Here is a 14,720-nt window from a genome sequence, read left to right as displayed (position 1 = left end):
GATTACACATTTCAACCCAGGCATATCAACACTCAGACACCATTATCTTCCAAATTACACTTGTAAAAACAGTTTTTACAACCTGCACAAAAACACTTTTCACATTCCTAAATGAACCATTTCACTCAGGTATACAGCATCTGTACAAGATGTTACTCCACCACATACTCTCCCACGCAGCCTCACAATCACATATGACACGGGTCACAGCTCCAACCTCAGCATGCTCAACTTGTAAACACCCATCACTCACACAGGTATGTTCTTGAAATCAGATTCTTCAAAAATCTGTGTTGAAAGAAAGAACTCAGAGTTCATGTATTGAAGTCTAGGTCTCAGAGGAAGCTCTGAGGAACTTCGCTATCACAGTGACCCAGAGACAAGGCTGAGTGAGACAAATTTGGGAAGATGCCTTATTCCACCCAGAGTGGTACTCAGGCTCTCTGTCTTTTCCCCATGCATTTCCATGAAAAACAACCTTGCTTGTACCTAATCTTCCTGGTACTCCCATCCATACAGGCTCCCAGAGTAGCAGCTTCCTTATAACTATTTGAAACCTTCCTTTGCAAGCAAGAATAGGCTAGGGAAAAGGGGGAAAGGCAGATATAGTGACTCCAACCCTCCACTCTCCACCACTCAAGCTTCCTTCCTCTAGTGGCTGGAGCTATTTGTGGAAGTCTCCAGGCAAATCAGAGGGATGCTCCACTTTGTCTCTGGAATCCAGATGAGTTAAGTAATTGCAGCATTAATTACCGATATTAGAGTGCCTTTGCAAAAAAATAAAATAAAAGTAGCAAATTAAGTGTTGGCCATACACATGGACAGTTAAGTGAGATGAAAGCACCAAATGTTAAATATGAGATCTAAGACCTAATTTTAGTTCTGACAGTAATAGGCTTTGTGATCTGGATTACATCAGTTCACTTATCTGAACTTGGACTTCTTCTTGGCAAGACAGAGGTGAGTATAATTATTATATTCTGTATCACTTCCAAGTGCAGCTATGAGACAAAGAGTTTGTAAAAATGTGGAGGGCATTGTTTTTGGTATTCAAACTTTTAAATTTCACTTACTTTACTCTTTCTCAAACACAAAAGCTGTGTGAAATAAGTAAGCCAACTGTTGTCATTCTCAATTTAGAAATGAGAAAATTGAGTCTCAAAAAGTTCATGAGACTTAACCAATACTAAATAATGAATAGTAGAAAAGCTGAGATAAGAATTCCAGAGTTCTTGTTGTTGTTGTTTTTTCCCAATTACAGTTTACATTCAATATTATTCTGTATTAGTTTCAGATGTAGAGCATAGTGGTTAGACAATCATGAACGTTACAGAGTGGTCCCTCTGATATTTCAAGTACCACCTGGCCTCAAACAGAGTTATTGCAATATCATTGACTATTTCCGTATGCTGTAATTTACATTTCTGTGACAATTCTGTAGCTACCAAGTTTTTGCTTTTTATAAATCGAGACTTCCCTGAGAAGGGAAGGAATTGTCCCAGTCATATAACACTCATGTGATAGAATCAGGACTAAAATTCAGGATTCAGGCATCCCACAGAGGATTATTTTAGGTATATAATATTACTGAGGGAGGATGTACATAATTAGTTTCTACAACAAAAAATAATTCATTCTTCCAGGATGTCTACTGTTGGTAAATTCTAGGACACGCCACTCACTCCCTCAATCTGCCTCTATCATCAATTGACATTTTGATGATGCCATTAATCCAACAATTGCATTGGTGAGTGTACAATACAATGAACTGACTTTATCATAGTTAGCAGTTCTGTCTCCCTAGCTAGCATGTCTGATACATATTTTACTTTCTTTCATGTACCTTCATGCATGATCAAAACACTGTAGTTATTTAATCATGAGGCATTTGAGTATATTCAAGTTGCCTAGCCTCTTTGTAGGCACTATAAGTGAGATATAAAAACCAGCCATTTGATATATATCTGGGCAGATATGTTACAAACACAGATTAAGTCATTAAAAATATGACATTAAGGCAGACATCAATGGTATGTTATTAAGAGTTATCAGAATTGAGTCTTTTAGTGAATACTGAGCCAAGTGTCTAGGTGCAGACAGAGCCATGTTGTATGGAGGTTGCAATTGTGTAAAGGCAGAGTACCAAGCTCAACAGACTTTTGCAGAGTAGTGAATGAATAAAAAATATAAAGAAGACTAAGGACTAAATTAGAGTGGGAAGGCTTCTGGGAGGCTTGCCTGGTACTTTAAAACTAAAAAGGTAATAAAAAATAAAGAAAAGGGACTCCTTGGAATGGAATACCATACACTGAAAAAAAGAAACAAAAATTTTTTTCTAGATGTATGTGAACAAAAGAGAGTAAATGATGTGGGGTTGTGGTGAGAAACAAATCTGGAAGGATTAGACAAAGGAAACGCTTATACTCTTAGCTTGGTACTTGGAACATAGAATTCAAAACATGAATTTTTAATATAGAAAATGGCAGATGACAAAAATGGATTATATGTAATAGTATCTGTTAAGATTCTTGAACACATTAATACCAATAAATATTTTTCTCAGACTAAAAAAGATTAGTCACAGAAGGATCATCATTTTATGTGAATGAACCAAATACTTCCTGTTATAGGAGAGGTGCACTATCACCCCTTGGAGTCTTTTATTTGCCAGGCAGAATGTCAACGTCCAACACTAGTGATGACAGTGTCCCGGCCATGTTCTTTCTGACGGGGATCCCAGGGCTGGAGCGGGCCCACATCTGGATTGCCATCCCCTTTTGTGCCATGTATCTGGTAGCACTGGCTGGGAATGCTGCCCTCATCTTGGTGATTGCCATGGACAGTGTACTGCATGCACCCATGTACCTCTTCCTTTGCCTTCTCTCATTCACTGACCTGGCTCTCAGCTCCACTACTGTACCCAAAATGCTGGCCATTTTGTGGTTCCATGCTGGTGAGATTTCCTTTGGTGGCTGCCTGGCCCAGATGTTTTGTGTCCATTCTATCTATGCTCTGGAGTCCTCGATTCTTCTTGCCATGGCCTTTGATCGATATGTGGCTATCTGCAACCCACTGAGATACACAGTCATCCTCAACCACACAGTCATAGGCAAAATTGGCCTTGTTGGGATATTTCGTAGTATAGCCATTGTCTCCCCCTTCATCTTTTTATTGAAGCGCCTGCCCTACTGTCAGCACCGTATCATGGCACACACATACTGTGAGCATATGGGCATTGCTCGACTAGCCTGTGCCAACATCACTGTCAATATTGTCTATGGGCTGACTGTGGCCCTGCTGGCCATGGGCCTGGATTCTATTCTCATTAGTATCTCCTATGGCTTTATACTCCGTGCTGTCTTTCGTCTTCCATCCCGTGATGCCCAGCACAAGGCTCTGAGTACCTGTGGCTCCCATCTTGGGGTCATCCTGGTCTTCTACATTCCTGCCTTCTTCTCCTTTCTCACCCACCGTTTTGGCCAACACCGAGTTCCCAAGCATGTGCACATCTTTCTGGCTAATCTCTATGTGCTGGTGCCTCCTGTGCTCAACCCAGTCATCTATGGGGCTAGGACCAAGGAGATTCGGAGTCGACTTCTAAGACTGCTTCGCTTGAAGAAGATTTCAGTATGAATTCTGAGGGAATGTTGGAAATGAGAATAATAAATTTGAATGGTAGCTATCTAGATGCATTTACATGTGCAGAGACCTATGACATGAGAAGAATGTTTTTAAACACTGTTATTTAAATTTATACAAGTATGCTATGCTTTATTATACGTGCATGATCTAAAAAAGAAAAGACCAGGTGAGTTGGAGATATCAATAATCAAATTAAAGTATCTTTTTTTTTCTGAGGCTCCTTGAATAGTTCAGAAAGGTGATTGTATTTTTAATTTTGTCTCAAAGCTATCTATGAATTGCTAAAGAAGAAGTCAGTTGCTGTTCTGAAAGGAGTCTGGGTTTCATGGTGGGGTTATTCTACTGTGAGTTCAAGTAGAAAAAAAAGAACTTTTGAGGTAAATTGAACCTGAGTTCTAATATTTTGAATGATTCAGTACACAAGGTCTAAAGTCAGAATGTCTGGTTTTGAATCCTGGTTCTTTTACTTGTTTTGTGGCCTTGAGCATATTGGTAAATCTTTCTATGCCTCAGTTTGACAAACTGTTAAATGGAGGTTAATGACAATATCTCTTAATGTTGTAGTGAAGAATAAGTAAATTAATGGATGTAAAAAACTTACAATAGTGCCAAAAATGTAACATGCTCAATAAAATAAATATAAGATGAGAAATTTATATAACCTCTCTAAATATTATTAGCCAATTTATAATTATTGAAGGCTTTTTATATTATATCTCTTCACAAGCTCATTATTATAACTATATAGCAACTTTAAAGTATTTAGACAGTGATTGTGCTATGACTAGTACTCATTAAAACTGCATTTTTCTCTACCTCTCTGATCTTCCATTTTGAGATCCTTTTCTTTTCAGGCATGAATTTCTTATTAAGAACTCAAGGGAGATGGTACAGGGTCCGAGTGCCTTTTAAAATATTTTTTATTGCTTAATAACCTCAATTCTAAAATGCACAAGTCCACAGATACTCCTCCCAGTGGCTCAAAAATATGTTGTGATTTTCTGCATTTTAAATTAAGAGCCTGTGATTTAGAGAGGCTAATAGTCCTAAGGTTATGCATTTGTACTGACATCTCATATATTATCCAGTGTTTTATAATAGAAATAAATGTGATGTGTGTATACTGATAAACTTGTACTTAAATTTGACTTTCTTATTTACCAGCAGGTGCATAAATTAGAGGCTACCACTTAACCAACTCCAGCATTAGGAATGTGTTCATCATTGTGCCTGACAAATTAAGCTCTCCATAAAAACTGGTGATAGTTGATAGTATTTGGTGGAGCTCAGTGGCTGAGTGTCAGCCCATGAACCGGGAGGTCTTGGTTTCGGTTCCTGGTTGGGGCACATGCTCAGGTTGTGGTCTTGAATCCTGCCATATTGGATATTCTTGTTTCTTTTTGCCCTCAGTCTAGCTCTTTCAATGTGTACTGAGGAGACTTTGAACTGGACTTTGATTCAGCCCTGGTGAGATCCTGAGCAACTACCCTGCTGAGTTCTTCCCGGTGTCATAGCCATCCCCAGCACGAGAATTCACGCCCCCACCCCCGCCACTCCTGTCTGCATATATCTCTTACAACACACACACACACACACACACACACACACACACACACACACACATACGCACACTTTCTTGCATATGTACAATTTAAAAAGAAAAACAAATCCTTTCCTCTGAGCCCTGAGGAAACTCTCCCTACCACCTCTTTCGGCCTCCTACTTGACTGCCACATTATTTTATCTTATTTGTGCTTATTTTAAGTAAGCATAGGTAATTTTATCCTTGTGATTTGGATTGTTCTCTGAGCTTTCCTCTCTAACTGAGTTTCTAAACTTCTAAAGAATGGGAAACCTAAGTTGTTCCTTCCTCTGTGCCAGGGCCACACAGAAAACACTTCCTGCTCACTGACTTCATGGGAACAGATTGATCCTGGCTCTGGGACGGTGTAAAGCTAAGAGCACAAACTCTGGAATCAAAGAGCTTGGGTTTCTTTATCCCTGTCAACCACAAACTGTGTGACGCTGAGAAAATTACAAATCAAATAAGGCATGCTCCAGCTGCCTACACCGTAAGTCACCTCACTAATAGAGCAGAGGATAATGGGTGGATTGGGAGAGTATTGATGGAACTCAGTAAGATATTGGGACCACAGAATTTAGAGTAGGAATTGGAATCAGGGGAAAGATGCTGAGCTATATTTGGACATGCTGAGCCTGAAGTTCCTCTGGGACACCCAAAGGGAAGGCTAATAAGCTTTGGAAAGTACAAGTAGATGCAGGTTTATTAACCATGCTATTAAAAGTAAGAACAAGAACCAAAAAAATGGCCACACCCTTTGGAGGATGAATAAAGAAAGAATTGGTATAACATACTCTCAGGAGGCACCACTCTGTAAGACAATGGGTAATAAAATAGATTAAGTGGAGCAGCTTAAAGAAAGAAAGGTCAGGTGAAAGAAACAGACTTACAAGTCCAGGAAGTGCAGAGAGCTCCAAACAAGATGAACCCAAAGAGGCCCATATCAAGACACATCATAACTAAAATGCCAAAGGTTAAAGACAATGAGAGAATCTTTAAATCAGCAAGAGAAAAGCAATTAGTTACATACAAGGGAGCACTCATACAACTGACAGCTGATTTCTCAATAGAAACTTTGTAGGCCAGAAGGGAATGTCAAAAAATATTCAAAGTGATGAATAGCAAAGACATACAACCACAATCAGCAATGCTATCATTGAAATTTGTTCACGGGGGGAGGGGGGTGTCCCTCAGCCTGGCCTGCACCCTCTCCAATCTGGGACCTCCTCGGGGGATATCTGACTGCTGGTTTAGGCCCGATCCTTGTGGATCGGGGACCTCTTGCAATCCAGGACCACTGGCTCCTAACTGCTCACCTGCCTGCCTGCCTGATTGCCCCTAACCACTCTACATGCTGGTCTGCTCACCCCCAACTGCCCCCACTGCTGGCCTGCTTGCTCCCAACTGCCCCCCTGCCAGCCTGCTTGCCTCCAACTGCCCCCCTGCCAACCTGATCACCCCAAACCTGCCTCTGCCTCGGCCCCGCCACCATGGATTTGTCCGGAAGGTCTCCTGGTCTAATTAGCATATTACCCTTTTATTAGTATAGATTGAAGGTCAGAGAGAGGGCTTCACAGACAAAAAAAAAAAAAAAAAAAGCTAAAGAAATTCATCACCACCAAACCACTATTACATGAAATATTGAAGGACATTCGTAGAAGAAGAAGAAGAAGAAGAAGAAGAAGAAGAAGAAGAAGAAGAAGAAGAAGAAGAAGACAATAAAATGGCAATAACTACATACCTATCAACAATTGAATCTAAAAATTAAAATAAACAAACAAAAAATCTAGTGAACAAAATAAACTGATGAATAAAATAGAACAAGAAGCATGGAAACATGGAACAGACTGATGAATCTCAGCGGGAATGGGGGTGGGACAGTGGGAAGAGATTAACCAAAGAATTTATATGCATATATGCATTACTTATGGACATAGACAATAGGGTGATGAAGGCCTGGGGCAGGGCAGGAACCTGGTGGAGGGGGACAATGGGGAGACAAAAGGGGGACATCTGTAATACTTTCAACAATAAAGTTTTTTAAAAATGAAAGAAAGGTCAGCATATGAAATTCCATAGAAAAATTTGGGAAGATCAAGAATGAGGAACAGTTTTGAGAAAGTTTCTGCACCATACTGGGGATAAATCAGAGACTGCAGAGGTTGGTGAAACATGATCATTGGAAGGGCATACAGAATTCAGAGATAAAAAGAGAGATAAAATTTAGTAATCAATAAGGCATCAGAGTCAAGCATTTTGCAGCGTAAAGGGAGGAAGTCTGAATAGGAGAAGAGAATGGACCTTCAGAAGTAGTGAAGCTGAAGGATCCTAGGCCTCTAGTTCCCCCATCAATCTTATAAGAGCAGGATCCTGGCACAGGAAGATATAAAAGGAAGAGCCCTAGATGAGAGGGAAGGTAAACATCTTTTCTGTAATACCAGGAGACTGGACCTAAAGACAGAGAAACATGGTCAAAGAGTGGGTGGCTTCCAGAGGCTGTAAAGAGAGCCATAGCTTCCTGGGGGAGCAAAAGCCAGGATTCCTTCAGAGTCACTCAAGTTGGAATAGAGGTGGCTCACGGTGATGATGGTAATGTTGGTGAGGAACTGGGTTGCCAACTGAGCAGGAGAAAAAAAATACTGAAAAAAATACAATTTCCCCACTTCATTTTCAAATTTAGAAAATACTCTTGAGATTAAGGGTATGAGAAGATAAAGCCCAAACCCAAGACCATATAACATGGTCATTTCCTCCCCAAAACATTCTCTTTGCCCACCTATCTTGAAACTGACATCACACATGTGATCCGAGCAATCTTTTTAATGTAGAACAGGCTTGGGGAGTGAGGGAAGGACTGTTCCCGTATGCACATGATCTGAATAGGAGGAATTCCCAAAATAAGCTACTTCCCCTCCCTTCCCCTTTCCCTTTCTCCACCTCCTTCTCATGGGGTGGCATGGTGAGCATCAGCTGAAGGGACTTAGGCATCTGGTTCCCCCAGCAACCTCTCAATGGCAGCATGGATGTCTCCATCTGTGGCCATCAGGGCCTGCAGGTTGGCATCACGATTAGCAAAGCCCATGGCCTTCAGATGCTCCAGTTCTTGCTGGTACCTGCTTTCAGTGGGGAGGGTTGAGGATAGTGAGGATTGGGTAGATTGGGAGCAGGCGTTGGCCAGTGCATGGAGAAGCTGGAGAACAGCCATAGTGGGTTGCACAGGGTCTGTTCTGTGACCCTGACCTGCCCCCCTCATTTCAGGGGCTCCTGTAGCCCCATGTGGTCTACCAGGGCCCAGACTGGGCACCTCCCTAGACAGTATCTGCAGGCCCTTTTCTATCTGTATCAATGCTTGCAGTGCTCGTGGGTTGGTGAGGATGGGAAGTAGTGGTATATGATGTCGCAGAGGGCTGCCAGTGGCCAGCTGGCGTAGCAGACCTGGATTTTGTTGAAGGACATGCATGGCTCTACGCAAGGCAGAGGGTGAGGGTCTCAGCTGACTGGTTAGAGTGGCTTTCCCTGTGGGCTGCTGGCCATCCTGGGAGGAAAGATCATGGCCTGAGTATGAGTCCTGCATACTGGCCCTATACCCTGAATTGGCCTGGGTTGAGGCCATGCCCCTGGCCTGGGCAACTACTCCTGCACTGACCTCCTGTGCCAATGGCCTGACAGGCACCGAGGCAGTGGTGGTGTCAGTACTGCTGTGAGCATTGGCCTCCCCTCTGCAAAGTCCTGGACCTGGGTTGTGGCCTCTGGTAGCAACCAGTGGGGCCAGAGTGAAGAGCATGAGCTGCTGGATGTCAGAGTAGATGGGACGCATAGCATTATCACCACCTGACACTGCCTTCAAGGCCTCTAGCCCTTGCTTGTCTAGAGCTGGCTCGGGTTTCTGTACTGGCCTTGAGGATTCAGGAACATGGCTAGTATTGGCTGGTTTCTCACTTGGCAGGCCTTGAACCAGAGGGTCTTCCAAGAACTGCACCACGGGCTCAGGCGCAGCCAACAGGAGTTGAGCCAGCTGGCCAAAGAAGTCAGCCAGATCAGGTGAGCTCCGGGCTAGCCAGACCAGCCTGGCCACCATCCCAGCACTCTCTGAGGTGGAGGGTTCAGAACCACGGGTACAGTTGCCGGTGGGGTCTGGCAGAGTTCCTGGACTGGACAGAGTTCCTTTCAGACGGGTCCTCACCACCAGGTGGACTGTAGTTCCATCAAGGATGCCACGTTGGCTCAGAATATCTTGATCCCGGAGGATCTTTCCAGTGAAGATGAGCACCAGCCGGTCAATGTCACAGTGAAGGCGCTTGGAGATCTGTTTCTTAAAGTGACGGACACTGCTATTTTCTGCCAGCATAAATTCCTGACAGTCCTGAGGGGTCTTGACAGACACTCTGATGATACGTGATGGCTCTCGACCAGACACCAGGTGGCTGTCCCCTGCTTCTTCCCTAGCCTGTGCCATATTTCCTCGAGAGAAGATGCAGGGCTACTTGAGGACCTTGTAGAATCCTAGTTGTAGCACACCTGGGGGCAGGGACCAGTAGGTGTTCAGTGATGTCCTCTCACCCACGTCCTATAAACTCCACCTCCCAGTTTACCCCGGAAGCCACCTGGCTCCCATAGGGGTGGCAGCTGCCCTTCTCCAGAGCCAGCCTTAGGGGATATGATGTCAGTGATGAGGTCACAGTTGAGACTTGAATGGGGGAAGGGCAGAAGTCTCTACCACCTGCCTTCGCTTGGCTCTCTTTATGATTTTGATAGGGGCAGAAATAGAATATTGGAGACCAGCTATAATTGTAAGAAATATTAATCATGTTCTGTTAACTGTGATTGTTTTGTTCTGATTAAAGGAGGCATATTCTAACTTGGGTAGGTGTGTTACGGGACCTGGGAGCTCACCTGGAAATGCAGCTCATCCTCCCCATCAGGCAGCTGCCTATTATCATGGAAAGATTAGCAACCTTGTTGCAGAAACCAAAAATGCTGGTCCTTTGAAAACCTCCAGCCTTTGCATACCCACAGGCCTTTACAAATATCCAGACCTGTAAAGTGCCCATTTGGCTTACCCTTTGCTTACTTCCCCTTGTAATTTTTGTCTTCTACCCAATATAAGCAGCTAGCTTATTATGGTGGGGTGCAGAGCAGATTTTTGTGGATGACCTGCTGCTCTCCCATACTGCCAGCAATACTGGAATAAACTCATATGATTCAACTCTGTCTCTGCTTAATTGGCTCAAGTGGTGGCAGCAGCATGGACCCATTGGTTGTCTGGTTACAATTTAAATTAAATAGAAATATGAAAAAAGTAATATTTCTTTTTAGAAACATGTTTTGCCCCAGCCTATTTTACTGTTGAAAACCATATCAATTGAGTTGGATCAACAAATACAGCTGAGTAGAAACGGCAACTATAGAACCAGCTTAAAAAATACTGATTATAGTCACCTATCCTCACTAAACGACTATCTACTGACCATGAACTAGTCACAAGACCACAGGCTCCCACTTCTATATGAACAGAATGAAGACATGTATAACCAGTCCATCCAGCCTCAATTGGGGTCTTGCGGGCAGCTTGCATTTTTGAGAACTACAAAGCTGAGTAACCCATCTACCTGGTTCTAAGAAAGACAGTATGATGTTCCCCAAGAACAAAAGATAAACTATGATTTCAACTCTCACAGGATCAAAACTGAAACAAGAAAAATTGCAAGAAAGTAACAGTTTGATTTCAGGTCTTTATGACTTAACAATTAGATTTAAGGTATATTTGAAGAGGAGATTTGTCACTGGGGAAGGTACATATTTTGGCTCTCAGAAAACAGGAACTCTCTCAGGCACTGTTTTGACCACTCCAGGCAGGTGGGCCCCAGGGTAAATTGTCTAATCCCTGCAGCAATTATATACTTTTTACTATAAAAAAATAATACATCAGGCTGTTTCGATGTTTGCCATTATAAATAGAGCTGCCATCCCAGGGGAACTGCCTGGTATATCTTACTCCTCAAACCTTTGGAATCTTTGAACTGGGCACAATAACCTTTGGACTGGATCAAACACACACACACACACACACACACACACACACACACACACACACAACAAACAAACAAAAAATCATTGTCTTCCAAAAAAAAAAACATCTGCAAAGCTAACAGGAAAGCAGACACCCTGAAAATAGTACTGAAAATGAAAGGCATTCTTTGGAATTAGCACCTCCAGGTATAGCTAAAGAATAGCTTATCTTAACTGCACCTATAGAAATTCCTTTCTTGACTTATTAACACCAACAGAAATTTATTCCTTCTATCCATGTAATTATTCCCTTTCCCTATCTCAATAATACCCTTGACTTCACCTCCAAATGGATTAGTGCTTCCCAGAATTGCAATTCTTTTTTTATCTCAAATAAACCCTTGTTGCTTCTCACTTTGGCCTTTTATTTTTAGGTTATTTTTATTTATGGATGTGAAGCAAGCACATATTAGAATCCTTTGCTGTCATGATAAATAATATATACCAGTGAACGAGCTCTTGACTCTCTCCTCACAAACCTGTTTCTTCCATAGTCTTCTGTATCAAAGCTAAGTTCACAGCCAAGACAGTTAATGTCAGAAGAGAATCTCAAATTTGCCTTTCCCTCCAGTTCCTTTCCCTCTTCGAATAAGATGATCATTCAACCAGTTGTTCAGGCCCAAAACACAGGAATCATCCTTGATTGTTCTCTTTCCACGTCTAATTTATCAGCAAATATTACAGGCCTTTTCTTCAAAATGTATCCTGAATCTGATTACCTCAATGCTTTCAATACTGCAATAGTCTGCCAGCTGGCGTCCCTGCCTCCTTTCTTGGCCCTCAGTTTTGTATTGGCCTCAGCCTTTCAATAACCATCATTGTGGCTGGATGAGCCCTGTGGTTCTTTCTTTTTAATATATTTTTATGGATTTCAGGGAGGGAGAGGGACAGAGAGATAGAAACATTAATGATGAGAGTGTATCATTGATCAGTTGCCTCTTGCACTCCCCCGACTGGGGATTGAGCCTGCAACCTGAGCATATGCCCTTGACTGGAATCAAGCCAGGGACCTTCCAGTCCAAAGTCCAATGCTCTATCCACTGTGCCAAACTAGGGAGGGTGGGCCCTGTGGTTCTTATTATGATTGCAATATGACCTCAGCAATAGCCTTCAGGAAACTTTGAAAGAGACAGATTTATTATTTACCCGTTCTGGAAGTTACATGGCACCTTTGGGGCCACATAACAAGATTAGCTAGAGAGAGAAAAAGAGAGAGAAAGAGAGGCCTGGGTTTTGCTTTTATTGGGGTCAAGGGTGGGGCATTCAGTGTTTTGTGGGTTTACTCTTTATTGGTGGATTTAAAACATAAGAGCAGGAATTTAAACCATAGCAAGAAAAGAAAAATACACTGACAAATGGTCAGTTAATGGAAATCAACCATACTCTTTAAAACAAAGGATATCAGAGTGGAGGGCGTGTCCTGGCTCCTTATCTAGTCCTGTGGCTGGAAATGTGTTTATTGGACACAGCAATCTTTGAAGTGGATGCCCCTTTGAAGTGGATGTTTGGGAAATAAAAGCTCAAGTCAGGCACTTGCATTACAAATAAAGAAAAAGCACTGTCAGGGCTTAACTCTACAAGTAGTGAATGTGATCTTTTAAAAATACAGCTCACTTAATCTCACCTCTTTACCCAAAACCATCAAAGATTTTTCTATTATATTTTAATTAAATCTAAATGCTTTACCAAGATTAAAATGCCCTAACAATCTGGCCCATGCCAGCCTCCCTGACCCCATCTCTGAGTATCTGCTCCTGTCACAGCAGACTACTTGTGTCCCTGGAACACGCCAAGCTAGTGCCTGCATTTTAATTGATGCCCCTTTGACCTGAGAACTCTTGCTCCTGACCTTCATTGACCTTCATTGTGATGCCTTTATTCATCACATCTCTGCTTAAATGGTGTTCTTCCTGATGACCAACCAAAAAGAGTCCACCTGTGGATCTCTGTTTCTTACTCTCCTTACTTTCTTCTTAACCTCTCCCTTTGCTTGAAATTATATTGATTGCTTGGTGCCTGTCCCCTCTGTATTGGCTTTGTGAAGGCAGGACTTTGTGTCTAGAATGTCTCCCTTCTCCAACACCTAGCACAGGACCTGGCATAGAGAGGGTGTTCAATTAGTATTAGCTGAATTAATAAACCCTCACATCTCCCTTCCCTTAAGTTTGCACATCCAAACTTACCTGAAAGTTTTATAAATTCTCTCTCCAAAATATATTTTCAGTTGTCCACTTCTTGTTGGACATACACCATTGTGGAAAACCAAATCTCAGGGCAACACCATCTCTAGCTAGAATGACTGCACAGGTCTTCCAATTGGACATGCCTTCCACCCTTGCCACTCTCTCATTCATGCTCCACATGAATTAAGAATAAAATCTACCCTTGTACATGGCAACAAAGCCCTGTGCCATCTTGCACTCCACTGTCTTTCCCACCTCACCTTGACATACTTTCCTTATTATTTTTTGTTGTTGTTGTTAATCCTCACCTGAGGATATTTTTCCACTTATTGTTATGGGAAGTGGAAGATAGAGGGAAAGAAAGAGAAACATCAATGTAAGAGAAATATCGATTGGTTGCCTCCTGCAAGAGCCCTGACCAGGGCCCGGACCTGTGAGGAGCCTGCAACCAAGGTACGTGCCCTTGACCAGAACTGAACCTGGGACCCTTAGGTCTGCAGCCCGATGCACTATCCACTGAGCCAAACCAGCCAGTCCGACACACTTTCCCCTCTTATTTTTTTCACTCTGGACACTGAGGGGAAGAAGTTTTTCACCCCAAAATGTGTTTTAAAGGGTATTGATTATTTTAAGCTGGCTAACTTAAGTAACAAAAGACTCAGAAAGAAATAAATTCCTGCTTGAAGAAATGAAGCTATCACCTTAACATAATATGAACTATGTGAGACAGACAGAGAGGAATCACGCAAAGTTGGTTGGACTCCATGTTCCAGTATTTGGGTGGCCCCAGCAAGACTTTGTTGACTATGCTTGTTCTCATCTGCCTGTGAGTTGCCTACTTTCCCTTGGAAATCCCAGACTTTTGCTTCCTTCTCCTTAGTTCAGAATGGCTTATAAGCCTCAACTGCCCAAGGTGTCTTCAGGCCCCTGTTCTTAGGGAACCCCCATATGTACTTACGTGATAAATTTGGCCATTTTCTCAATTTATTAGTCCAGCCAGAAGAATTCAGAAGGGTAGAGGGAAAATTATTTGTTCCCCTTGAAACACATTAGTCTTTTTTTTCCCTTTTTCTCTTTTTCTTCCAATGTGTCAAACTCTATCCAAACTCAAGGTCTATTTTATACTTTCCCATATGCTTGAAACATTCTTCACCCAGCTCTTTGAGTGTCTGGCTTCCTCTTACCCTTCAAATGTTGGCATAAATACTCCCTCCAGTGAGATGCACTCTGACCACCCTTCTAAA

General features: G+C 42.3%; 2 protein-coding genes across 2 annotated transcripts; one reads left to right on the top strand and one right to left on the bottom strand.

Annotated features, from left to right (window-relative positions):
• Nucleotides 1-2,676: 2,676 nt before the first annotated feature.
• OR52D1 (olfactory receptor family 52 subfamily D member 1) lies at nt 2,677-3,633 on the top strand (the record flags this gene model as incomplete). The annotated part of the gene is made up of 1 exon (XM_079788371.1): nt 2,677-3,633. The coding sequence occupies one exon, from the start codon at nt 2,677-2,679 to the stop codon at nt 3,631-3,633; it is 957 nt and encodes a 318-aa protein (XP_079644497.1).
• A 4,571-nt stretch (nt 3,634-8,204) lies between these two features.
• On the bottom strand, nt 8,205-9,680 carry LOC307109536 (ubiquilin-1-like; the record flags this gene model as incomplete). The annotated part of the gene is made up of 1 exon (XM_079788342.1): nt 8,205-9,680. One exon carries the CDS (start codon nt 9,678-9,680, stop codon nt 8,205-8,207), a length of 1,476 nt encoding a protein of 491 aa, XP_079644468.1.
• Between the last annotated feature and the right edge of the window lie 5,040 nt (nt 9,681-14,720).

This window comes from Cnephaeus nilssonii (genome assembly GCF_951640355.1).
Source record: "Cnephaeus nilssonii genome assembly, chromosome: 13".
NCBI lineage: Eukaryota > Metazoa > Chordata > Mammalia > Chiroptera > Vespertilionidae > Cnephaeus > Cnephaeus nilssonii.
Note: the sequence above shows the minus strand (reverse complement) of the source record. Positions and strands in the feature narration are given on the sequence as shown.